Source organism: Coffea eugenioides, chromosome 3, assembly GCF_003713205.1.
Source record: "Coffea eugenioides isolate CCC68of chromosome 3, Ceug_1.0, whole genome shotgun sequence".
NCBI classification, from domain to species: Eukaryota; Viridiplantae; Streptophyta; class Magnoliopsida; order Gentianales; family Rubiaceae; genus Coffea; species Coffea eugenioides.
The window spans coordinates 14,667,259-14,694,947 of NC_040037.1; the positions used below are offsets into that span (position 1 = coordinate 14,667,259).

At 36.7% G+C, this 27,689-nt stretch overlaps 4 protein-coding genes across 4 annotated transcripts; 2 read left to right on the forward strand and 2 right to left on the reverse strand.

The window, feature by feature from the left end:
* The first annotated feature begins 448 nt into the window (after window positions 1–448).
* Window positions 449–1,150, forward strand: LOC113766979 (cysteine proteinase inhibitor B-like). The gene has a single exon (XM_027311142.1). It carries the CDS (start codon window positions 528–530, stop codon window positions 945–947), a length of 420 nt encoding a protein of 139 aa, XP_027166943.1. The 5' UTR covers window positions 449–527; the 3' UTR covers window positions 948–1,150.
* A 635-nt stretch (window positions 1,151–1,785) lies between these two features.
* LOC113766838 (probable UDP-N-acetylglucosamine--peptide N-acetylglucosaminyltransferase SEC) lies at window positions 1,786–12,867 on the reverse strand. Its single transcript, XM_027310999.1, has 28 exons — window positions 12,345–12,867; window positions 11,226–11,371; window positions 11,020–11,118; window positions 10,879–10,929; window positions 9,705–9,821; window positions 9,557–9,613; window positions 8,427–8,546; window positions 8,224–8,286; window positions 8,051–8,129; window positions 7,656–7,765; window positions 7,460–7,513; window positions 7,309–7,376; window positions 7,091–7,193; window positions 6,626–6,828; window positions 6,412–6,508; window positions 6,185–6,256; window positions 5,999–6,075; window positions 5,806–5,922; window positions 5,624–5,708; window positions 5,365–5,532; window positions 4,988–5,098; window positions 4,821–4,907; window positions 4,535–4,662; window positions 4,377–4,459; window positions 4,143–4,248; window positions 3,898–4,044; window positions 3,039–3,159; window positions 1,786–2,864 (listed from the first exon to the last, which is right to left on the reverse strand). The coding sequence occupies exons 1-28, from the start codon at window positions 12,610–12,612 to the stop codon at window positions 2,751–2,753; spliced, it is 3,051 nt and encodes a 1,016-aa protein (XP_027166800.1). The 5' UTR covers window positions 12,613–12,867; the 3' UTR covers window positions 1,786–2,750.
* A 6,118-nt stretch (window positions 12,868–18,985) lies between these two features.
* Window positions 18,986–22,980, forward strand: LOC113766889 (short-chain dehydrogenase TIC 32, chloroplastic-like). The gene is made up of 8 exons (XM_027311054.1): window positions 18,986–19,195; window positions 20,066–20,297; window positions 20,525–20,604; window positions 20,865–21,018; window positions 21,212–21,290; window positions 21,586–21,670; window positions 22,356–22,402; window positions 22,745–22,980. Exons 1-8 carry the CDS (start codon window positions 19,090–19,092, stop codon window positions 22,922–22,924), a joined length of 963 nt encoding a protein of 320 aa, XP_027166855.1. The 5' UTR covers window positions 18,986–19,089; the 3' UTR covers window positions 22,925–22,980.
* Window positions 22,981–24,101: 1,121 nt separating this feature from the next.
* On the reverse strand, window positions 24,102–27,689 carry LOC113766125 (putative late blight resistance protein homolog R1B-14). Its single transcript, XM_027310348.1, has one exon. The coding sequence runs from the start codon at window positions 27,687–27,689 to the stop codon at window positions 24,102–24,104; it is 3,588 nt and encodes a 1,195-aa protein (XP_027166149.1).

Genomic DNA, 27,689 nt, shown 5'->3' on the forward strand with positions numbered 1-27,689 from the left:
TTTCCAATAATGAAATATGTAAAAACCATTCCAAATTATGTACAAAGCCTAATAATAAAATGATCAATCAACAAGAAAACTTGCAAAACAATTTGATTTAACGTTAAAACTTTTGGTGTCAATATAATAAAAGCATGAATTGAAAAACAAAAGTTCAGAGGTAAAACCGGTTTGTACCATCACGAAACTAACAGATAAGGTCCAAGTTTGTGATGAATTTAAAAATCCAAATAAAGCATGCATAAAATTAAAAAAATGTTGAAAAACCATGAAATCCTGAAATTCTTTTGTCTGATAGCACTGGTGTTTCAGAAAAACGCGGCACCCGGTAGACGTTGCCACCGCCCCCATACTTCATTTACGTGTCCAAAAACCCCATTCCTACAAACCAACTCCCCATTAATCACTCAACTCTTCTCTATAAATCTTTTGACACCCCCAGCCCATACTTTGCGCAACAAACATTGAAAGAAAATCAAGAACCCAAAAAAACCCCACAAGAAAAAAAAGAAAAAAAAGAAAAGCCAATGGCAAAATCATCATCATCTCTACTCACACTTCCTTCCTTTCTTCTGATCTTTTTCATTCTTGCACTATTTTCCACCACCCTCCAAGTTAATGCCTTGGGAAGGAAAGTGGGAGCAAGGGAGAAGATTGAGGATGTGAAGAGCAACAAAGAAGTTCAAGAACTTGGGGAATATTGTGTTTCTGAGTACAACAAGAGTTTGAGGAAGAAGAACAATGAAAGCGGTGCTCCTATAATCTTCACATCTGTGGTGGAGGCTGAGAAGCAGGTGGTTGCTGGGATCAAATATTATCTCAAGATTAAGGCCACCACTTCTTCTGGGGTTCCCAAGGTTTACGATGCCATTGTGGTGGTTCGGCCTTGGGTTCATACTAAGCCAAGGCAGTTGCTCAACTTCTCCCCTTCCCCTGCCACTAAATGAAGAAGAAAATGTTGAAAAAGTTGGAACTGTTTGGGAGATCTAATCTGATGATTATTAGTACCTTTCAGTGCAAATTCTCTTTGCTGTTAAGTGTTCGGTTTTTTTTTTCCTGTGTCTATTTATGACCATGGTCACGATGATATGGTATATGATCCAGTAATAATTAAAATCTGTTGCATAAGTTATAAATTACTGAGTTTTTTTTTAATGTTTTTCCTGCTGCTACTTTTATTTTGTTAATTTCATTGACTTTTTGATATACCTGCTGAATTTCAAAAAATCAGAGTATATAAACTGAATGGATGCCCACAATATTGCTTAATTATTTGAGCTCCTGGAGTTTGGAGATGATTTCACAAACAATCAAACACAGGGTGACTGTTATCTCTATACTGTTCTGTATTCTTGTTTTCTTTTAGGTATAATTTAAGCATAGCAAGCTCCGTTCACTTCCCAGTAATGGTTTGTTTTCACTTCCCAGTAGCATGGGTGACAGCATTATGCCACCCTAAAACAATGGGCGAACGCCCATAAACTGGTTCACCCTTTTTTTTTTTTTGGTAACCTATTCTGTCCTATTCCAAGAGGAGGAGAAACCTAACCGCCAGAAAACATCGTCGAAGGAATTCATTTTATCGCAACATAAAAAGTGGCATGCCACAGATAACGGCTGATGGGAGATAATATTTGACCTTCCACCCACAACTAAAGACTTAAAAAGTCTTTGTGATTGACTAGAAAGTTCATACTCAAAATTTTTTTCTTACACTCCCTCCTAAACCATTCCAACCCATCCCTCCCTCAATCCATGTTAGCAAAAGTGGAAACTAGAAGAACATACCCGAGCTCCAGAGGGGACTGTATTTGATTATCTATCAAGAAAACAAAAAAGAAAATTGCCCTTATGTCACTTTCAATCTATTGCTGAATCCAGAACACTCCTTTTGCCATCCTTCTAGACAACATGACAGGACCAAAAGAGGAGCTTATGCTCAAGTTCATCTCTCCACTTAGATTTCTCGTGTCTATAGCAATTAGTGGCGGCCAATATTTCCCAAGGAACAAGACAAAAGATGTACGTCCCAGGAAAATAACAAAACGTCATCCACCGTGTCTAGTCCATCGAGGATGGTCTGAAAGATGGCCGAAGTGGTAGACCCCTGTTCCTATCAACCATTCATTTCGGTTACGCACAAGTTTTTCGCCTCGTACCAAACCGCTTTAGATAAAAGTTTTACGTATCCGTCTGGATGTGCATGTTTTCAATGGGACACGGTTTTGTTTTCTCCACCAAAGCAACGATTCAATACTTTTCAATGCCCCATAGTTCTGAAAAGCGAAATCCAATGAACAATGCTTATCCAGTTGTATATTTGGTGTCCAATCCACTGCCCGAACTCTGAAGCTTCTTGGCCCTCAAAACCACACACCCCCGAACCAAAAAGACCATCAACCCCGCATTTGAGCTCCATGAATTTCCACATTCGATTTCCTCAAATGAACCCCCACACGACAACTTGAAGATGCATGTACCACTTCAAATTCCTGCGGCAGCTTCAAGAACCACTAAGGAAAATGTAGCAAACATTGGGCAAGGAACCTGTATAATATTATTGACCTCCTTGTCAGAACGGCTTTAGTCTAATTGTAGTTTGATCGCCTCAAACTACTAGAATAACTAACCCAACCAACATCCTACTAACATTACCAGCCCAAATCATATTCTAAGCTTCAAAACAATAATTTTTTATATTCTCGTTGCCTTATCTACAATCCTGTCTCTCTCTCCTATATTAACTCTTTCTATCGATCATACGGGAATTCTAAATCATTCTCAGCCACTTTGAAGTGCTGAGGATGCTGGCCAGAGCAGTAGATATTCCACATCTTAAAGTAAGCACGGTCCAAATTTTGCACCTGAAAAAATTGCCAATATGTAATCAGGAACGCTCTTTATGCTTATCAAATAACACACAGTAGAATGTAATCACACAGTAACTATCAATGGAGCAGAGAAAACACGTCTACATGTCTATCAGAGGACCACCTGAATCACATGGAGCAGCAGACAGAAAGAACAGAATTGCTTACCCAGCGTGCTGTATCAAATAGAGGGCATGTCATACGAGCAGCTTTCAGTCTCTCTGTAAGATCCTGGAGCTTTGGACGATTAAGTGCCAGAGATACGGCCCTTTCCTCATACTCTTTCATGCTTCAAGTTGCAAGAAAGAAAAAATCAGCAACCAAGAACAGTGTGTGGAACAATTACCATCAATAGTAATAATAATTAGACAAGTAAAAAGCAGCAAGAGAGAACCTAAGGCACCCCCACCAAGAAGAGAAAAAGGTGTGAGAAGCAAGTTGGTTAACAAGTCGAAAGATTCTAAAAAGATATGTTACAATTCCATTTTTAATTAAACAAGCTAAATGCAGAAGCCATCAGAAATATGGGTTAATAACTTACCCTGTCTTTCTATAAAATTTTTAAGCTGCAATATTGGATTCATAACCCATACTGTGTCTGTCTATAAAATTTCTAAAGAATAACCGAAGTGGTAAAGCGCCACATAAATGTCACATAGAAATTTACACATCTGATCTAACGCCTACATCAAATATCTCATATACACAGCATCCCTGCATTTTAATCTAATGTTTTATAGGAAATCTACAGCACGCAAACATGCAAGTCATCACAGGAACCTCCCATTCTAGACTTTTCAGTTGATGTCGAAGTTCCGTGTAAAGTCAAACATACAATCCACATGCTCTTATGTTAGTGATCCGAATTTAAGTAGATGTAATTCAGATTCAACAATTATAAACAAGTGACACAAGGATAATGTGTCAAATATCCAACAAAAAGGAAATTAAAATGAATATAGCAACAGACGTTTCTGCCTTAAAATTCACCAGAAAAATAGAGAAAACAAGTTCAAAAACATTTTACCTGCTGACTATCATCTCCTCGCCAAATCCTGTGGCCAAAGCCAATGATCCAGCAACTCTAGTTGCCATTTTCTCAAGTGGAAGGGTCACCATAGGCAAACCAGCCCAGAGAATATCAGTTCCAGTTGTGTGTGCATTGCACAAGGGCCTAAACAGAATAACAAGAAACAAAAATGTAACTTGAGAGTAGAACTTAACTAAGAAACAGCATAAAAACTTTATTTTCACAGCTGATGGTGAGCATACGTGTCGAGGAAAAGGTCTGCTAAGGCACTTCGCCTAATATGTTCCTGTTTCATAGCAACGTCTGTAAAAATAATTTGGTCTGGTTGCACACCCTGTGCAGCAGCATCTACAAAATTCCACAAATGAGCCAATTAGAAGATTCTTAATTTCTTATCAGTAACTCCAGCCACTAATAAGTAATACTTAATAACAAAAGGATAGAGGTCTCCACTCCATTCTAAGTAAAATACATACATGCACGAAGTCTCATTTCGCCTGCAGCTGGGAATCTCAGAAGCCAGAGAGCACTATTTGGCACACGTTTTAGAATATTGCACCTGTACAATTCCAAAGTCATAAGCACTATGTTTCAATCCAAATCAAATTGCTGAAAGTACTATTCTATAAGTTACCAGGTGGTAAAAATTTCTGGATCCATCTTGTAAAGCTGGTTAAAGCAAGCAAATATAAATTTATCCTCTGGAAGCCCATAATCTGATCTCTTATGCTGGAAATTTGGATCTAGAACATCCAGATTCTTCTGAAGAGACACAGACTCATCAAAATATTAGGGGAAAAAACTCCAGCAACATCATTAGAAGTTAACACACACCCCAATCAGCCCCAATAGATAAAATGAAATATAGAAGGCTAGCTTAACGTTTAAAACAGGTACCATAGTTGACGACAGCAGTTTACCTGCTTATAATCATTTACAAAATAGCAGTGGGGCAGATGGACAATCTTCTCAGAGTATATATGCGAGTAACACATAGGTGAAACAAACTGCAAAAAGAACGAGAAAAACAGCGTTCAAAACGGAATTCAGATGCATGAAGTCACAATAGAAGAAAATGAAACAGTACCTCATCTGTGACCAGATAATCTATATAGTTTGCTCCAGTTGTCCCAGGAAATCCCATGTATGAAACCTGGATGGGAGCTGGTTGCATGGCAAAAATTTCATTCCTAGCCCCCTATTTATATGATTAAGAAATCCAGAAAAATTCATTAAGTCAAAAGCAAAAAAGTGGATCGACGACACAAAGAAAAGGGTAGCACAAATGGCACGCATAAACAGTATCAAGTCCTCTTAAAGGGCACCAAAGAATAATTTTACCACTTTGGAATGAAAATCAGGAGGAATAAGAATTACTGGTTAATGATGACTCATAAGCATCACGGGGAACAAAAAATGTGAAATCATATTGAATTTGATAAGTATTTGAGGATTAAGAATTACCTTAGTATATCCATTGAGATTAATAAGTATTTGAATTTGATCGTCATTGATCATCCTGGCAATCACATCAGACGACAAGGAAGACACGTCCTTAAAATTTTCAACTTCTGACTGGATCCGCAACCTCCATTCAGTGCCGTCATTAGGACTCAAAGCATAGCAGAAAACCTGAAAAAGATATCTTAGTTCCCTTGCTTAAAGACAAAAAATGAGGAAAAAAATCCAATCACAGCTAAATCATAGAGAACCACAATTTCACCTCAACATTATTTCTATTGTGCATGCCAAATACCGAACCCATAAGGTGTGACAGTGGGTGATTACCAAAATCACTGCTCACATACCTGCCAAACAAAGGAAATCACATTCTTGTTACCCAGAGAGAGAGAGAGGTTAGAGAACTCAATGATTTCAAGAAGTTTTTCCATCAAAAATACATACCCAACCCTTAATCGGCCAACCCTACCCCCGCCCTTTATGGGTAATGGAGCAGGATGCTTGAAAGGAGGAAGTGAATATCGGGCAGCAACCACAGAACAATGGGCAGCATATTTTCGACTGCAAAATGATCAAATTAGTTCAAGATCCAAAGATCTAGTATTGTGCATGTAAATATGACTTAGTAGATCCTCACCTGATCTCCAGAGCAAGCATAGGATCAAGGGGATAAGCTATTGCATGGAACGGCTGCACGCTTGGAATGACTGACATCTAAAAACAACACTCATAAAATTAGAGACATGGCACTGACAGAAATAAACTAGTCTATACACTCAACAGCTATGCTTAGAGAAGGAAAACAAGTAGCTTTTATGAAAACCTTTATCTGTCTTCTGAGTATGCCTTCAACTTCATTAAACATCCCATCACGGTCATCCCAGTCACACACACACTGTAAAGGCAACATGAACATCAACTATCATCTGGACTGATGCAACACAACATACGCCTATACGTTTCCGTTGACAACAACTAGACATCAAAAGCATCTCAAACAAAATTAATGAGAGTTTCCTGAAGGGTCCTAATGTAGATATGCAAACATACCTGCAACGTGTGAAGAAGATTACAGGTAGCTTCTGGAAAATCTGGACGTAGCATCAACGCTTGCCTGTAACTCTTAATGGCTGCCTCCACACCACCACTACAACAATTGACATAAAAAAAGTATCACAGTTGAACAAGGTGTGTTGAGTCTTGGGATGAAATTAATCAACAGACAGAAACAACTATGCTATCTCCTTAGAACTGTGGAACATACCTGTCCTTGTAAGCTGAGGCTAAATTTGCATGAGCTTCAGCCATTGAAGGCCGGATAGTTATAGCTCGTAAATAGTCCTGAATTGCTTCAGTAACTCTTCCAATCTCCTTGAAAGTATTACCGCGATTGACAAGCCCATCAGCAGCCATAGGATCAATTCTAAGAACTTCATTGTAGCAAGTTATAGCATCCACATAATTACCCTGTAATTGGACAGAACCGACTCATTTCCCATATGAAAGTAGACTCAGGGTCAAATATGGTAGAGAAATAGGATAAGTTTGAAAGGGAAAGAAAGTATAAAATCAACTTTCATTTCTTGACAATAAAACAATTGATAAGCTTGTGCAACAAAGAGACAATACTCCTTTCTTCCACTTAAAAAAAGTTAAACTGCAATCCTACTTTCTTTCACTTAAAAGCTTTAACTGCATGAATGCAATCATTCAGTAACTCCAAATTTACCTGCTGTTTGTGTATTATTGCTAAATTATTGTAAGGAGCAGAAAGCCCTGTTGTCACAGAAATAGTTGCCTTGTAACATTGGGCAGCAACATTCATCATGTTCCTACAGGCGACAGAAACAAATTTTGGAACCACTTTATAAGAACATACAAAAGATAACCAATAGAAGTACTTGCAACTGCAAAGTCGATAGAAAAGGATGATACCAATTAACTTACCACTCCATGTAAATATTCCCAAGATTGGTTAGTGCCTGGGGATGACTAGGTTGGAGAGAGAGGCATTGCTTCACAGACAAGAAGAAAAATAATCAAATAAATGTCCAAGAGAAACAGCATAACAAATGTTCAAAAATGGAAATGGACCTACTCGATAACAATGAATTGCTTCTTCTACTCTTCCAGCATCTTTTAGAGCATTTCCCTAAAAGTAAATGACACAAGCAGTGTAATATTTATCAGATAAATTCCTTTCAAAAAAAGCTTTAGAAATTATAAATTGACTAAATGTACCAAAGAAAGGAAAAGGAAAATAAGAATGGGAAAAAAAAGAAGAAGAAACCAACCAAGTTATTATATGCCTCTAAGAACCCCGTGTCACATGAAATCGCTCTCTTATAGTGGAGTATTGCCATGTCCAGGTTGCCTTGCTCATAGTATACGCTAGCCATGTTGCCTGCAGAATTTGAATAGCTTCGATGTGTTCAGACAGTTAAAAAGTGAAAATCATGACACTGCCAAGCAGTGCAGTTTTACTCAAGAGTCGTAATGGTATCTCATAAAGCCAGAGATAGCACCCAACCTCGGTGAAAAATAACAAGACTTGAGCAGAGCAATTGTAAATCTAGAATTGTAAATCTAGAGCTGTAATAGCGTGAAATTGCAATAAAAGATTGCAAGACTACAGAACTGAATCACCAGCAAAAGGCTATCAGAATTAAGATCCAAAAAGAAAACTCACCAAAAGCCATTGAATAATCTGGTCGCGCTTGAAGGGCACGTTGATAACACATAATTGCATCCTGAGGCATTCCCAAAGCCTGGAAAATGCAAAGAAGATCTCGTATTTCTCCAGATTCTGGCCGTGGCATTTGCAGCTACCCGACCTTACTAGCACAATGCATAAAGCCTTACCTTGTAAACATTCCCCAGGTTCAAATAGGCATCTGCAAAATTTGGCTTCAACCTGACTGCTTCCTGAGTTCAAATATGACAACAGCTTATATACTCAACAAGAGGACACCAAAAAGTACACACACTCAATTGTTCAAAAGATTAATCAACAGCTAGGTCAAAACAACCAAAATAAACCGTGGAGCACTACCAATTCAATATACCTTATAATACTGCATTGCCCTATTAAGATCGCCAGCCTCCATGAAAAGACCAGCTAGATTGGACCATGCAATAGCAAATGATGGTTGTATACGAAGAGCCTCGACATAGCACTTGTACGCCTAGTCAATAGCAGACACTCAAACTCAGAAAACAATAAGGCAGCTGAATAAGATTTTAGAATAAACTGTAAAAAGGTGCAGGACCATGATACTAATGTTTTGACAAATTGCAACCTTTTTACAGGAAATTTTCAAGCTAAACCTCATAATACTAATGTTTGACAAATTGCAAGCTTTTTACAGGAAATTTTCCTTAACCACAAAATTATCACTTAAAAATCACAAAGAAATAAGAAACTCCCTCATGGCAGCCATTACCACCAAGTGCCCTCCTTCAGCTGATAAGGGGGTTATGCAAGAAGGCCAGCAAGGACAAGAAGAATCAAAATGGTGAAATGGGAAAAGGAGAGGACAGGAGCTTTCGCTGGGAGGAGAGATTCAAGAGCCACAACAGTAGGAAAAGACATCACGAGAGAGATGAGACACAGGAGAGGAGAATAATGAGGCTGCTGGGTCTCATGTTTCTTTTATCATTTTCATGTTTTTTCTTTCATGCTTTTAAGATCCCAGGATGGCGTGAAAGTGCCCAATTTATACAGTAATGACCATTGGTGTTTCTTGGGTCTTCCAAAGTGATAGCTTCATACCTATATGTACCAACCAAACAGGTATGTGTTTTGAGACCTTGAAAACCCATAGAAGAGAGGGGATTCCCCCATACCAAACGGCTGGTTAAAGACATAATGATAAAAGAGACCGCAAAGGGTCATGAAATAATTCTAGAACAAGAAGCACAAATCCAATAACCAGTTCAGTTGCTAATATATTGTAAAAACTCCACAATCGAAGAGCTGTTGGACATTGAACCACATGAAAGCTGCAGCGGCATGGAAGATTTCAATAGTTTACACTAGAAAAAAAAGAAGGCAGGCACTATATTCAGTTTTCAAACATCTCCATTAAACATGACTGACCATGATTTCCAGTCTTAGATCTCAACCACTTGAACTGTAGGGCAACAAAACAATAACATAAAGAGAAATTGAAAATCAACTGAGATCCTCTACTACCTCTTGCACTAATCCTTGAGCTTTCATCAAATTCCCAAGGTTACTATGAGCATCAACCTGCAAAATATGCCAGTGTCAAATGAAAAGCAATGCAAACAGCCCAGCAATTCTACATGATTCAATAACATAGCTTTAGCAAGTAATTTACCAGACGATGATTCAAAGCAAGAGCTTGACGGCAACATTGTGTTGCCTCATTAAGCCTTCCCTTCCTCATATATGCACTAGCTAGGTTTGACCATGCATCAGCAAAATTGGGGCGAAGCTGCAAAATAATTCAAATCAATGTCATTTACTCCCTCAAACATGTACAAAAACCATACAGACGCCTGTCTTTTCAAGTTAACAGCTCTCTTACCACAAAGATGTGTGCAATCAAATCATTCATTTTTAATTAAGTAATTACGATGTTATTAATTGAGATAATAGCACAGATCATTCTTTGATACATATATTTTCCCTAATAGACACAGACATTTAAAAAGCGAATCAAATGTTCATGGTAGTTTTTAGTGGCCATTTGATTGATATGCGAGTCAAAAGGTGGAAGAGAGAACATAACACAGGGTGCTATTCCTTACTTTTATCCTATATTAGTAAAGCACAAGGGAAATTTTGGTGCAATGTCATATTTAATGACTTTTCCAAAACCTTAACACAACAAAATATTTACATTCAAGAACGGAAATAACCAACTACCCATTCCCTATGTTTTAACAAACTCTTCAGTGATCCCAATTAATTTAGAAAATGCATCAGAATGTGTATATGATGACGAGAATTCATGTTTCACATTTACGAAAAGAATCAAAAGTTGGAAAACATGCTTAACTCGAAATAAAAAGCATCCTTTTATCACACTAAGCATGCCTAACTGATATAGATAAGTAAGAGATAGGAAAATGGGGTACAACATTAAGTCCCAATTAGTATGTCACACAAAGATTCCAGGGTTTATTCCTTCAAGTTTTGATGGCAAGATTCAATCAAATCCAACCTTTCTAATGGAGAACGTGAAATCTTCACAAATTTCAAGCCCTCAGTAAAAACATCAAGTACCATGAAGGTTATACTCAATGAATTTCATTATGTCAAAAATCGGTTTGTTTTGAATTTCATTAGCGTCTTCAACCAAATTCAACCCTAAGAAATTAAGATGCTTTTTCCACCCTCTCAGTCACCTAATAAACATATTCAGGCTGTGTATTTTCTATTTCCTGCATTGCATGACCAAAGTATAAATAAAGAACACAACTAATATTCCCAATTTTCAATCAATGTATTAAAAAAAAGGCACAATCAGATCTCTGAAGCATACAGACCTCAATCGCCACCAAATAATACTGGATTGCAAGATCAATATTGCCTTTCTCCTGCTCAATTATACCCAAAAAAATAAAATAGTATTAAACATCCTTGAAAGAAAAAAATGTTACAACCAACAAGCAATATTAAAAGTTTACCTTCAAAGCATTTGCCATGTTTCCATAGCACTCAGCAAAGTGAGGCTCCAATGCAATAGCTTCTTGGTTCTTTTTAATGCATTCTTCAAAATCATGCAACTGAAGCAAATGATACAAGCTTTGCCTTAGATGTCGGCATTCATCTCATCCAAAAAATAAACTGAACAGTACGAGAATAAACTACATAAATTAGTGGTGACATTTACCTGATAATAAACTGCACCCAAAAGAAGAAGATTATCAGTCCGACGAGGGTTTCTATCATACACAGCCTTGCTATGCTCTAAAGCCAGCTTATAGTTCCCCGCTTTGTAATTCTGATGAGCAATTGTCAAGAGCATATCTTCATCAACTGCAACGCAAGGAAGTCAAAGTCCAAATATTAAGCCATGTTGAGGATGATAAAGCAAATAGAAGGATGCTGCCACCATTATTTGTTCTGAATAATAGCGTACAGATCTATTAAGGACAACTTCTAGAAGTCCAGAAATTTGCTTGATATTAACCATTCTGAAACCTTAAAAAACCATACGATGCTAGCTTACAATTATACATTTGACACCTAACTCCGAGAGGCAGGAATTCTGTTTTATTAATCCCATGTTCAAGAGCAAAGAGTTCAACCAACTAGCATTTAGCCAGAAACTCTGTATCTTCACAGCAGACCTTAAAATGCATCCCGATGTGCAAATTTTTAATTTTTCCCCCTGTTGTCGCTCAAACCCACGCTGCCCCCCCCCCCCCCAAAAAAAAAAAAGGAAGAAAATCCTAGGATATTTATGGCATCACGACTTCCCAAAATCAAAAAAACCAGCTTCTACTCAACCCAAAAAGGAAAAAGGACTATAATCAAGAGGGTATGATATTGACTTTTCTCTGCATAGAAGTTCAATTAAATTCATCTGAAATCATCCAAAACACCTCAAAAAATTTTACTCCCGTCAAATATCTAAAACTCCCAAATAAAATCTTCAAATGGACAATCAGTATGCTCAATCAGATCCATAAGCCAAAAATTACTAATTTGTTCTTTTAACTTAAGAAAGAACATAAAAAACCACCAAATTAACCAACAAAACCAGAAAACCATCCATCCCAAAATATTATCAACTGAACGCCATCCCTACAATTCCCAAGCCCTAATTTTTTTTTAAAATAATTTTTTTTTTAAAAAAAAAATAACAATTGCAAACCATTAGCCACCCAAAAATTAACCATCATTTGAATCGCTTCGAAACCCTAAATTTCCAAACCCCGTCCCCCAAATTAGACCACAAACTGATCAAAGCCCCCAAAAAATCCAAATTCACAAAAATCAAAAATACCTTCACGGGACAAAAGCTCCTGCTTAATATTCGCAGATGGCGGCAAAGCACCGGAGTCGTTATGCAACGAGAACACCAGATCACTCCGCCGATCAACACCGCCTCCAACATTATTACTGTTACTACTATTATTCCCTATACTATTGCTATAATTCACAACACCAACAACCTGCTGCAACAATTGCTGATGCTGCTGGTGCACCTGCTGCTGGTGGTTCTGCACCTGCTGCTGGTGGTGCTGCCGCGGATCACTCTGCAGCGACAGCATCGTGGACGATGATGATGCAGAAAATTCTGCTACTAGTATATTTAGTTATTTATTCGTTTATTAATACAAAAAAAAAAAGGGAAAAGGGAAAGGGAAAAGCAACGGAAAAATCGATCATCAGAAGAAGAAAAAAATGGAGGAGAAAAGGAAAGAACAGGAGAGAGAGATTGGGGACGAAGGAATGATATTCTCTTCAGAAACTCATCGAATTTGAGGAAGAAAGCTTCCAGCCAAAAAGGAAAGAAATAAAAGTGGTCGAAAGAGTTTAAATCTAAATTAGAATAAATAAATGGAACCCCTCCCCCTTTTTCTTCCTCGCGTTTGGGTGTACGAGAGCGATTTCTCGATCTTGCTATTTCCACTCACCAGACATAGGTGAAATTACTGTTATAGCCTCACGTGAGGGGTTATGTTGTGAGATTTGTTGAGGACATTTGTGAAATTTAATGTGGCGGAACAAGAGAATTTGGGAGTGGCAATTGCGTGAAATCAGGCTTCGACTGCGCCTTCTCCACGCTAGGATTGCGCACTTGTACTACATGACAAAAATGGGCAGAGTACACTGGAATGCCTTTATTACCCTTCCGTTTGAGTTCATTATTACGAGAATAGTTTCGACCTTGTTCTCAAGCGGATTTGGTAGGGTACTTTTTAAAATTTCATATAAAATTGTAACTTCAATTTCTTTCTGAATTATTTCCAAAATAAAAACTTGTTTTTGTATTATGATTTCAAATTTTTTTACCTAATTGATTTTTATTGTATAAGTTCATGTTTTATTGCGATTGCTACTACTTTTTATTATAATTTTAGATTTTTTTAATCAAAAAAAGCTAAAAATTATCAACTGATCCGACACTATTTTTAAACTATAACTGTGGACTATCTTTTTGTACAAATAGAAGCATGCTCACAATTTGCTTTGCAGATAAATACTAAAGCACATTAAGTTTGTTGACAAAATATATAAACCGGCAATTTAGTTATTAATTACTCTATCTTTTGCAACTTTTTTATTTTTATTTAGAACAATCGTGCATTGACTTAGACCATGTTTGAAATTTCAAGGATTTATAAAAAAAAAAAAAAAAAAATTTCTGACACAAGTACTTTTAATAAAATGATTTTTTAATTACCAAAAACTACAGAGCAAACGATGAGTACTGGGTTAAAATTCTCATGACGGTCATCTAAGGCACCCTTTCAGGTGTCTTTGTTGATGCAATAATCCAATTTTTTGATGTAAAAAAAATTTGATTCCTTAAATTATGAAAAATTAGCTACAAAATTCTCTAAAAGTAATTTTAATATTTAAAAAAATAATTTTTTTGTAAATGCATTAGAATCGCAAATGGGGCTGTAAACAACTTTTATTAACACTAATTTAGAAATGTGTAACTTGTTATAAAAACTTTAGAGTGTGCTTGAATAGAGTGTTATTGGAAATATTTTTGAAATGATTATTATAATATTTTTTGTAATGTGGCATATTTGAGATAAAAAGATTGTTAAAAATATAAAAAAAAACACATTGAAAATAGTATTTATGATGTAATCAAATAATTTTTGCAAATAATCTCTCATTCAAAAAATTTAAGAATTAATTCTAATAAAAATCACCTTCTACAAGATTAGAGACACTTGAACAAAAAAAAAATTAGAAACAGCTTAAATTTCGTTCTTTTGGAAGGTTAAAATTGTAAAGAGAACTGGATGGTAGAAACATCGGTCACTTTCTTCTCGATACGGAGAACAGGGAGGGAATAATAAAACGCCCTCACTAGCGTTTGAATCCACTACAGAAGACAAATAAGAAACCGACGCGTGTAGAGGCCAGGTTTCCTAAAACATCACGGGAGGGTGATTTGGTAATTACGAGCTAGGAACCAGGTACCAAACTCTTGATAAAACACGTAGACATGATACGTTTTTTAAGATCGCGAGTTCTGGAGGACGGGACACGAGTTTGATGAGAGTGCGTGGGAAAGTGGGTTGGATTGGATTGTGGGGGAAGAAGGTGGTGGTTGGTGATTGGTGGAAGGTGGTTTAAGTTGATGGGGACAATTGGGCTTTTTTCCTTCATGGCTTAGCTAAGGTTCAAAGCACCTAGCCAGATAAAACCTTAAAAAGTACTCCTGTGAATTTAAATTCTAATTTGATGTTATCAAATGATTTTTAACGCCGACTTCAACTTTTGATTCCAAAAAAAAAAACTCCTCTTTTTTATTTACTTTGAATCTCTACTTTTTAACCTTTTGGAGGCGAAAAAATTGAAAAAAAATAGTAATATCTAAAACAGTATTTTCACATTCTGATTGTGCGTTGGAGAATCATAGAGACAGAATCGATTGAAACAAAAGAAGTAATATCGATAATACTTATTTTTAGACTGTCAACGTCAGTAATTGGTTTGTATGGGAATTAAATCTTATAATTTGTTTTTCTTTTATTTTGGTCATAATTTAAGTGGTTAAAACTAATGAGTGATGTTGCTGTTAACCATAAGCTCGTGGTGATGCAAAAATTTTTGAAAATCTTTCACTTTTATGAATCCAATTAGTAATTTTATGATTGGTTGAAATTTTCTTACGGAGGACAAGAAGAAATTATAAACCTTGTCAACTTTCAATGGGCCAAACTCATGTGAATAAATGGGCTGAACTCGGCCCATATATATATATGGTCCCTCATAATATCTCTCTTGAACTCCTTCCGTGGGAGACAAATAAAAAAGTTCCTTCTCTCACGATTAGTCTATGTGAATTTTGTTTTAACCCGTTATTAATTAAAGCTAATTTAGTGAGAATTAAAGCAATGCATCTTGTCCTCCCCACTGCTTAAAGCTAATTTAAGGGACGGTTTAAGCCTTTACCGGTTGTTAAATTAGTGCATCTTTGTCTTCCCAACAATGGTTAAAGCTCTAATTAAATGATGGTTAAAAGTTAAAATTGTGCGAGCCTGTAGCTAATTTCGTGATAAAAGTCATTTCAGTGATTATTAAAAAGCTAATTCAATCTTGGTACTCAGCATACACGCGTCTCTAAAGTACCAAAAAGTAACTTTATTTTTTTCCTTTTGGCCTTCATCCCTCCTTACACCGTATATCTTTTCCGCTATCCTTAGGTCTAAAATTCGAATCCTGAACTTGAAAACGAAGAAAACTCTAAAAGCACTTCAAATCATTTGTCCCGAATTTTATTTTTTGTCTTCATCCCGTCTATCCTGTCTTTGTTTAACTGCAACGTGTATTATACTGTTAGATTTATTCTTCAATAGAATTCTAAGAGTTATTGATCATTAGATTTATCTACAACAGAATTCTAAAGGTTATTAATTAATACACATGATAGTTAAATAGAGATGAGATAGCCGAAACGAGAAAAAATCCGCGACACACGATTTGAAGCGACTCTAAAAGCCTTCATTTGTCGTTGGGCCAACCAAAAAGTAACTTGATTTATTAACCAAGTAAATACTAATTCCCCTAGTAAAATAAATTAAAAGTAATATTAACTCTTATCGTAGGGAAGGGCAATGATATTTGGAAGCCTTTGACAAAGGTGGTGTAAGCGCATCTTCAAGCAGAAATGAGAATCGCTTTTGGCACAAAATTTGGAACCTGGACATTACTCGTTTTTTTCGGGCACGATAAACCTACATTTACTTTATATTAAGGGGAAAGGGGATCCGAAGAGGCTCGGGAAAAATCCGGAGGGACTGAACTGGACATTCCTCCGAAGGTTAAAATGTTAAATATGGAGGGGGGCTTGCCCTGGCATTTTCCCAACCGGACAGAACCTAGCAGCCACAGACTAAAGGGATAGGTGAAAGGATGCAAGTGGCGTGGCTTGGAAACTGACAGGCACATGTTCTTTGAATGTTCTTTTGCTCAGGAAGTTGGGCTGGGAATTCTCATATCAACATTTAAGCCTTGGGCCTCAAATTTTAAGGATTGGTTTGACTGTCTTCTGCATTCAGAAGGAAAACAATCAGCAGAGCTTGTAGCTCTAACTATGCGGATCATATGGAAAAGCCAAAACCAGAAGATTTTTGAAGGAAACGAATGATAAGGACACAGACCAAATTGGTGAGTATGCAAGGGCCGTCTTACAGGAATATTGGAATTTGCACATCAAAGGATGGAATTTGTAAATCAGCAAAAGCTTACATGGGTACCAGGAACATAGCCAGTGGTCATCACCGGATGAAAATTTGCTCAAAACAAATGTTGATGGAGCCTTCTCTGAGGAGGGAGCAGGAATGGGTCTAGCGGTGAGAAATCACCAAGGCCAAGTGGAGGCAGCAATGGCTGAAAGGATTACTGAAGCTTTAAGCGCAGACCATATGGAGTGCCTACCTTTTCTCAAAGCTTTACAGTTCGCAAGGGATTTTGGTATCACGCACTTTATAATGGAAGATGATGCTCTTAGCATTGCTCAGAAGATTAATAGCAATGGGCCTGACTTATCTTTGTTAGGTAACTTGATTCATGGCATGAGATCTATGTTAAATGATTTTGATTTTTATCAGAGTGGTTCATGCAAAGAGGGCAAACAATGTTCCGGCCTACATCTTGTCTAAATTGTCATTATCTCTTGAGGGAAGAAGAGTCTGGCTTGTAAACTTCCCCGAGAGTGTCATTGATGCTGCTGCTGCAGCAAATTTGTTGTGAATGAAATCTCTTTTGAGGTTAAAAAAAAAAATCACTTTAACTCCTTAACCGTAGCATTATTATCAAATTTATTTCCTAATGTGATTTTTTAATTACTTTACCCCCACCGTTAAGATAACTCTGTAAGTTAAAAAGTTTTGGATAAAACTACACTTCTCTCTTCCACCACGACTATAGTGTTGCTATCACTTTAACCTCTTAAATTATAACATTACTATCGGTTTACCTCTGATATTATTTTGTAGGTATTTATTTTATTCCATCGTTAACTCAATTCAGTGTGTAGAAAATTTGTGAATGGAATTACCCTTCTCTTATACATTATTTAATAAATAAAAGAGTTGGAACGATCATTCTCCTTTTTGTTTTCACATTAAGAGTACCAAAAAAATAAAAGTAAAAGGATTTTTCTTGACTTTTATTGATACAAAAAAAAAAAAAAAACAGATAGAAGAGAGAAAGGTAGAAAACTCAATTTTGAATTTAAAAAACAAAAGAAAATAAGAAGAATCCAGAATTATCATTACTTTAAGATCATTACGATTGGAGTTGGGTGGGAAGTGAAAAGGTAAGGAGTGATTTTAAAATAATGAGAATATTGAATTCTTTTTCATTTGTCTTTTTATTTTTTAACAAATTTGAGTTCTCTCTCACTAAAAAGTAGTCTAAATTTTTTTAATGTTTAAAAAATATCCCAAAATATATTTTAAAAACTCTACTACTCTTAAATATTAAATATTCCAAAATTTTTTCTAAAAATATCCCAAAATATATTCTAAAAACTCTGCTACAGTAAAATTTTTCAAAAATACCCTCAAAAACAACTAATCCAAAACTAATTTTTGAAAAACTGAAGGATCAAAACAGGGTGCAAAAAGTTTGACTTTTATTTTCTTGGTATTGGTGAGAAAAAGAAGAATAACTATTCCTAATTTTTTACTTTTTAGGTATACAAGAGAAGAAAATTACTTTCGCCTATAATCTTTCAACATGCTAAGTTAGTTTAATAGTAGGGTAAAGCGTATAAAAATTAACTTGAATGGGTAAATTGATAATAATGCTATAATTTACGGGATAAAATGATAATACTCATAAGGGTTAAACATGTTATTTTACTTGAATTAACAAACTTCATTAGTCATTACATATAACCTTTAGACTTTAGTCCCCAGAGTAAAATAATTAAAACATGATGTTAAAGGAAAAATTGACAGTAACACTAATGTTGAAAGGTCTTCTCCACGCGTGCTTGTGCACATTTGATTGTTTCACTTGACCACGAATTATTACGCCAGTATTATGAGAGTAATAATTGGGTAAATTACATTTTTCTGCCCTGTAGTTTAATATTTTTTACATAACCTTTCTATGATTTCAAAGCATATATAACCTTATCATGATTTAGATTAAAATGTCAAAAAATAATCGTTCATAATGAAGTCACCTAGAACGTCAAAAACTCATTTATGGAAATGATCACTTTTCAAAATCAAATTTTGTATGGTCCCGTAAACGAGAGCAAAGCCTAAATCCATTATTGGTCCAGACTACTTGAGTCCATAGCGATCACTATTGTTGGTCAACGATGGTATATTATATTTTTGCTCAGCAATGATTTAACTCCATGAGTTGCCACCTACCCGGAAATCCTTATTTGTTGACATGATTTCCAGCTCTAGTTCTTGCCATCTTGTTTTTATAATGTAGTTGCTTTCAAGGAGAAGGGACTTCACCAACAGACAATACAAGATACAAGAAAACAGAGGAAACAGAGGATATTGAAGAAGAAAGAAAGAAAGTGGAAGATGAGGCTGTTTGAGAGAAAAGGGCCATGCGGTTTTACATCCTCTTCCACTGCTGATGAAGTCACACTGGGGATTGACGGCTCTGGTTTCACTGCCCTTGTCACAGGTGAAAGGCCAACTTTACACCCTTGATGTTTGGTGTAACTTGCACTTTCCAATGTTTGACTTTTAGATTAGACACTATGCACCTTTGAATTTTCATTTAGGCACTCCAAGGCTTCTAATGTTAATGAAATGACATAAATGATAAAACGTGTGCTTTTACTTATTAGTTTTTGAGATTCTTGAAGATTAATGCCCTTCTTTTAGCATTACACAGGCAAAATGTTTTAGTATTCAGAAATGGAAAGTTCGACAAAATTAGAATTTTTTTTTTTTTGGAAATTGGATGCAGTTACAAATTCATGATATACGACGTAGGCCCGTATTGTTGCTATACTTTGATTGTGGTTGATTTAGTTTGTGAACTTTAGAGTTTGATGGTAACAAAAATAGCTGTGATTAATAACTTCAGGGTGCAATATGTCCAATGCAAAGTTTTGACTGTCTGAATAAAATCTTAGGCGCGCAAGGTGCAATTAGTCCTTGCTTTTATACCTCTCACTACAGTTAGCTAATTTAGCATCGTCTATATTTCATTTTGAATTAATAAGCCGCATCCTCTATATGTTGCATGTGATGATGCTTCCCTGAAATAATCATCTATTTACTTTTTTTTTTTTAATTTAGTTATGAGATGGTTGCGAATTTTTCACTTTTTTTTTCTCTTGTGAAAACTAAAAAGAATGAAGTGCTATTGGCTAATTTAATTTACAAATGGTTAAATGTTTCACTGCACCCCCAAAGGACACATAACTAAAGTATAGATTTTGAAACCATAGGAGGGTTATATAACAAAGCGCAAAATCATAGGAGGCTGTACTGTAATTTGCCCATTATTGATTGGTCGATGCTGGTGACAAACAAATAATTGCAGGGGGATCAAGTCGCATTGGTGCTGAAACAGTCCGTGTTCTTGCTCTACGTGGTGTCAGTGTTGTAATGGCTGTCAGAAATATGACTGCTGGCCAAGAGGTTAAAGATGCAATCGTTAAGGAAATCCCTGCAGCCAAAGTTGATGTCATGGAGTTAGACCTTAGTTCACTTGCATCTGTAAGAAAATTTGCAGCAGACTTTAAAACTTCTGGTCGTCCATTGAACATTTTAATGTAAGGAATAGTTGAACCACCGGCAACCCTCTTTAGATTACTCAAGTACCATGTGTCGTGGATTCAACGTTGTTTGTTTTATAACATGTTTTGCTTTCTCTCATGTCAGCTTCCCTTGTTGGTATATGTTTGTATTATTTTGCATGGTTTTGCACTTTCTGGGTACTTGCTTCTGGTTGTTTGATCCTTTTGGATTGTTTTCTGTTGTCTGTCTTCTGCATTTCAAGTAATAATGCAGGAGTCATGGGAACTCCATTTACGCTATCCAAGGACAACATAGAATTACATTTTGCCACAAACCACTTAGGTAACTCCTTTTCTCAATTCATTACACAAATTATTGCGAAACAAGCTTGGAATGACTCCATTCTTAAATTATTTTTAAGTGAATTGGCAAGCACTAATTAGATTTAGTTTTTTTTTTGTATTTTTTTTTATGTTTTGGTTATATGCAATGATGATGGACTACTTCATACCCTGATATTCCTTCTCCTCCGCCATACTCCTGTCCTCCACATTATTGCCATTGTTTTGGTAATTGATTTTTGTTTCCTATGTGTAATTCAGGTCATTTTCTTCTAACCAATCTGTTATTGGACGCTATGAAGAAAACATATCACGAAACTCAGAGAGAGGGAAGGATTGTAATTGTATCATCCGATGGCCACCGGCATACATATCGTGAAGGTGTTCGTTTTGATAGGATCAATGATCGAGAAGGGTGTGTATCCATTTTTCTTTTCTTGATTTTGAAATTTATCAGAATCTTCATGATACCTTTTTCCAGATTGCTGTTATTTGCTTGCCTAATCTTAGTATACTTACATTATGAAATTTGTTAGGCTCAACAAATAAATTGTTGTATGTTGGTTATTATCTGATTTACCTCTCCATTTTTTTGGCACATACTGCAGGTACAACGGTTTTTTTGCATACTTTCAATCAAAGGTTGCCAACGTACTACATGCTAATGAGCTTGCAAGACGCTTAAAGGTGATAAGTTCTGATTACTAATCTGAAGAGGCTGAAAAGCCTTTATCAGTACTGATGCTTGAACTTTAATTGAAGCTTCTTGCATTGCTTTGAAACTCTTCCCAACGCCAGTAAGTTTATTATCCAGCTCAAAGTTGCTCCGTTAAAGATCTCATGTTAGTCTTCTAAACAAACAAATATGTCTGTTCTAAATTGATTAGTCTTTGTCGTTGATGTTAAAGATTCTTGCATAAACTTCTGTACTTAGCCATCCAATGCTGGTATGAGATTATCTGGCTATTTGATTGTTAAACAGGAGGATGGGGTAGGGATAACAGCGAACTCGGTTCATCCCGGAGTAGTTGCAACCAGTATCTTCCGTCAACTCGGCTTTTTTGAAGGTATTCCCAAGTTACTTAGGCTGAATGTCTTTCAATTAGAATCAAAATCTCTCTGTGGACATTGCCACTTTTTTTTACTCTCGAGTCCTCAGATCTGTTTTGACAGTTTAACAGTCATCATCTTGGTGCTATTCTAGTGTTTCTTTTTTGTACTTCTTCATTTAGTTCAATTCGTATAGTATTACATTCTACTTTGCTCCAACAAATCTGTGTTGATGAATTTTCATGTGCCTCTGCTACTTTTACATACTTCCTTACCAGATTAAGCTAACCTTGTTTGAGGGGCATCTGGCTTGGTAAAGCCTGAGAAGGGCCTGATTTTCGTCCAATTTTTGGTTAATAAGAAGCCCTTCTCAGTTCTAAAATTTCAGTAAGTTCAAACATTTTGTGGTCATCATCTAGCTGGTGGGTAGTGGCAGTGGGTTAGAACCATATAACACCTTAACATGTTGCTTGAGATTGGTGGTATTTCATTTCTTCATCTTCCATTTAGCCTTGTTTGGATTGCATTTTTCTGAATTTTTCGTAGAAAAATTACTGTGGCGATTTAATATATTTGAGATAAAAAAATGATTGAAAAATGTGTTCACGGAAAACGTAGCAATTTTGCTTTAGAAAATTGCTATCCAAAGACACCGAAATACGATTTTGTCGACTGTCTCATGCATCTTACTTTCTGATGCAGGTTTACTCAACTATGTGGGCAAATATATTATGAAGAATGTTCAACAAGTAAGTTATATCAAGCCTTTTATGTGTGTCATTTTGAAATGTTTGCTTCACTTAGCATATTATTTAGATGCAATTCTACTCCAATCTTTTGGGAAGAAACAGAATTCTTGGACCATTCTTTTTCAGCAGGATGCCTAGGTTAGTTGGCAATACTTCTTGTGAAGGAATCTTAACTTGTTTCAGAGGACTAAAATACATCTTGTCTAGTGATCTCTTTTTAAGGAAACATATTCATTTTGTCACTTTAAGAACAATTTAATGAAGAATCTATAACAAGAAATGTCTAACTCCATCATTGTCTTTTGTTTTCTTCTGCTTTCCTTGCCCCCCTGATTTGTCTAGGGTGCTTCAACAACTTGCTATGTAGCATTGCATCCGCAAGTGAAGGGCATAAGTGGTGAATATTTTGAGGACAATAACCTATCAAAAGCAAGTTCCAAGGCCATGGAAGTGGATTTAGCAAAGAAGCTTTGGGATTTTAGCATGAATTTAGTGAAGGAAAATGTAGATGATGGTTCTTGATCTGGTAGGCTAAACAGAAGCAGATGATTTAGCAAGTTCAGAAAGTAAATTTTGATTGGGAAACTTTTGCACTTTCAAAGTTGGATTTCTTTGGTTCTAAACTACAATTGAGCAGAATGCATATTGAGCAACTGCTGCAATGGACTAAAACAACCTGTTGAAGCCATGCTCTTGATCTTATATGCTGGCAATCCCAACTCTGCTATTTTGACCCTTCTAGGCCATTATATGCCATTGATCTTAGCTTTTGGGGCCAGAAAGGAGGAGATTATGGAGGCTTCTGTTGAGATGTACTTGTAGACTAAAATTCTGCTATTAATTTCATAGCAGAAGCCTAATAATAGTACCAAATTGCTATATCTCATTCTTCCAATAGTCATGATCTCAAACATAAATTGTTAATTCAAATTATGTGAGTTATGGAGTTTCTGCCTAAAACATTAAAAAAAAAAAAAGAGCTGCAGAGTTTCCTGATGACAGAAAAGCCAAACCATTTTGCAGTACTGACATGCACATTGTCCTATTTTCCTTATCCAAATTCAGCAAATTGACATAAGTTTGAAAGGAAAGTGTAAATTAATCAACACAAAATACACAGAAAAAAATACATGCACAGATTTTGCTTCTTCAGCTGTCCTCTTCAGCTGTCCTCTTCTTCCACACTAACAGCAAAATATTTGCTTATCAGGCACAGCTGATAAACCATTGTTCTGCTGTGTGACCCGGAGACTTGATAGCATGGTGCAAGGCATTAAGATCTGATTGATTGTTCCCTCCGTCTTGAAAAGAAACGAGTCACATCTTACCCCCTTCATCCACACAAGCAACAAAGAAAACCAAACCACATCTTCCACACAAAATTAACAATGGAAGACCATTCACCATCTACTCATTAATGGTGAAAGCCACACCATAGAATGACAGCTACACAGCTGAGCAATTATAATCTCAAGCTACCAAGAACCATGACACTCCCTGCTGATATCAACAAAAAAAAAAAAAGGTTAGAGCAATAATAAGGCGTTTATCCCTAAATTTCAATGTACTCATGTATGCACTACTGCAACTCAAAGTTGAAAAAAGTATGAAGCAACCAAAAGAAGAAGAAGAGGAGGAGGAGGAAGACGAAGAAGAAGAAACCTCACAATTTACCGGCTGATGCCCTTCAACATCCTGCCTAGTAGATCCTCTGGGTGATGATCTTCAGATTCTCATTTCCATAGTTCCTCTGGGACTCTTCAATTCCACGTACTAAACATAAAACTCTGTCGTGGTCATTGCTTTTCCAATGCTTCATCTTAATCTTTTCAAGAGTTGATATACGCTCTAAACAAGAAGGGAACTTTTCCAGCTTCCAACTGAATTCCAGGTTTAACTGCTGAAGGCATGGGAAATAATCATCACTATCAGGGTCTGACTCTGTCCACTCAACAATGTCCAGTTGGGAGAAAGTCAAAACCCGAAGTTTAGTGAATCCTCCTTTAGTCAGTTCCCAACTTCCTCCATACAATGAATCATGGTGTAGCTTGAGGACCTCAAGATTGGGGAGTTGTTCAATCAACTGCATTTTACTACAGGGGAGAAACAATCCGGCAAGGAGCAACTTTTTTAAGCTCATAGGTAAAGAAAGCTCAATGTTCCGACTACGGAGGGAGTCAAGCAAGGAGCCTTTACGGAGGGGGTCTATCAACAGTAAGGTGAGTGATTCCAAACTTTCTAATCGACTCATGTTGCAGCATACATTTCTTCCTGCCATTGTGCTGGAAATTCTCAATTTGCGGATGTTTTGAATCTTCCTCATTATGTTTTCTCCTTCTTGATTAAAAGGAAGATCCAGATTGGAAAGTGTGTCTAAGTTGAGCAAAGTGGAGGAGTTTTCAACCCCGTTGTCTTTGGGCAAACGACCAATAACCGCGGGGCCTGGCCTTACATGTAGGTGCCTCAACTTTTTCATGCTCCAGATTGTACCTGGAAGTGTGACTTCCCTACAATGTTTCAAGCTAAAAGTTTCCAAATTTGAGATCTTTGCTATTGATGGTGGAATATTCTTAGCTCTAATAGCTAGATACCTCAAATTAAGAAGTGATTCAACTTCTTCTGGAAGCTCCTCTTGCATCAGGTGAATGTGGTCTAACTTCAAAACATTAAGACGTTTGTAGATGCTGAAAGGAAAGGAGGTATCAGCCAATTGAAAGTATCTTGCTGCGGTCTGATCGAAGAATAGCAGAGTCCGTAAATGTGGACAAAACAGTTTCGACTTTATGAAATCTTCTCCACTGGAAAAAATGGACAATCGAGGTAGGTTGGGAGGCTCATTGAAAGTAGAAAGCTCATCAAATCCCCGTAACACTTGAAGGAAATTCTTTTCTTTGGCTTGGATCTTACAAAACTCAAATAACAAATCGTGAATGCAACAAGATTTGACTCCACCACTGGATCTACGTTCACTTATCATAACTAAGTTTCGACCAATTAAATCCATCATATATTCTTCGGCAATGTCTTCTAATCTCTTTCCTTCAACGTTTTCCACAAACCCTTCTGCAATCCACAGACGCATCAAGTTCTTCGTATCAATTATTTCATCTTCTTGAAATGCAGCAAAATAAAGCAGGCACACCTTCAAACGATATGGCAAATAGTCATAACTGAGCTCTAATGATTTCTTGCACAATTCTGTGCTAGACACCATGGTCAAAGTCAAACTTTCAGAAAATTTTTCCCAAGCCCATACCTCATGCTCTATAGTTGCTAGAATTCCAGCTACAACAACAACAGTAAGGGGAAGTCCCTTGCATTTTTGGGCAATTTCCATCCCAAATCCACATAGTGGTTGAGGACAATCTTCCTCTCCAAATACTTTCCTCTGCAGTAATTCGCAACTCTCTTTTTCAGTGAGCGGGCGAAGATTGTGAGGTTGGCCACCATATTCAACCTGTGAAGCCACATTAGAGAATCGGCTAGTGAAGAGGATTCTATTTCTCTTGTTGTTATCTGGAAACGAGTACCTCAATTCATTCCATGCTCTGATGTCCCAGATATCATCAAAAACGACGAGATACCTATTTCCTTTCAGCTTTTGATAGAGCTTTTGAAGCAATTCATCTTCATCCAGAAATTTGAGCTTTTCATTCTCTCCATCAGAGTGCAAAATTTGAAGTAGCAACTTTTTCACGTTAAATTCTTGAGAAACAGTGCACCAAAAACGAATGTGGAAGTTATAGATAATTGAATTGTCATTGTAAACTTTTTTGGCTAAAGTTGTCTTACCAAGCCCTGCCATTCCCACAACGGGAACAATTTCCAGATGTTCTTGTCCGCTTATAAGTCGATCAATTACTTTTTCTGCCTCGTCATCAAGACCAACCATGACTTCATGGGTTATTGGTTTCTTACCTTCTGATGGCATATGGCTGGAAGGCTTGCAACCTCCTTGTTCTTGGAAGCTATGATTGGAAGGAGGACTCCCTATAATGCTTGAGCCACTGATCTGATCCTTAACATGCTTGATATGAATATTGGTATTAACCAACATATCATAAAAATCAAGGGCCTTTGTGGACTCTAAGGAGTCAGGCTCTCCTTCTTTCGTTCTGTTGAGCAAAAGTAGGCATATTATGATCCCCGCCTCAGTGAGGAGAGCTCCAATTTTTTCATTCAGCTCATCCATGTGCTCCTTTGGCTCCCTTAATATGCTTCTGAAGAATCTCAATCCAGCATAGAGTATTTGCATTTCATCTTTTACTGAACCCATAAAGCTAGAACTGCAGCATAATAGGTCCCAGAGACAACTTATCAGAGAATCATTGAAGTTGTTCAATATCTGTTGATCCATCATCGTAGTATGTAAAGATGCTGAGGTGCTTGAGGCTCTAAGAACTTGCATATAAATCTCATAGACGTGAATATCAACTGGTTTGATCATCTCCAGTTGTTCACATATGATAGAGCAGTGCTCAGGATTGTACATTGCCTCAGCATCGTCCCAGAGGGAACACATGTAAGAGAGGCATGCTGCGATCAACACCACGACTTCAATGTGAGTAAATAGCAAGGAAGGAATATCTACCGTTCCTCGCAATTTGGCAAAGAGAATGAAACTTTTCAAGAATGTTAGCTTTTTTTCAAGGGCGCGAAGTTGAGCAAGCAAAGCCCCATAACCAGATGACATAACAGTTAGCAGATCCACCAAATTTTGTAGAATGAAGTCTATAAATTCCACAAGTTCATCATCTCTCATGCAAGAATTCAAATGCAATGAGCCGCAGCTTATCAGAGTAATGTACACTTGGATGATTTCTTGCTTGAATGATTTGATCTGTTTCAAAAATTCGGGGATCACTTCATGGCAAACAATAAAAGTGACTGCTGCATCAGTTTCTGATCTACTGGAAAGATAGTCAATCTCCTCCTCATATTTGTTAAACTCCTCATATTTGTTAACGACATCTTCAATGTAAGATATGCAAGAATGAAGACTCACCTTCTTGCTGGGGCTCGATTCTGTTGCACCAAGAACTGTTTTGTTTATATCAGATAAGAAGAAAGGAAGACTCGCCTTCTTAACGTCATTATAAGATTCGAAATACAAATCATTGCTGCTGCTCCACTTTCTTGCACAGATAAGAAATAATTTGAGCAATTTAATGTCTTTAATCGCTTCCACAAGGTGGGAAGGTACAAACTGATAGTGCGTTTGGTGGTTGTCCAGGAGCAACTGGAGATCAAGTAAGACCCGATCTAAGCAAGTAGAGGCCATCTCCAT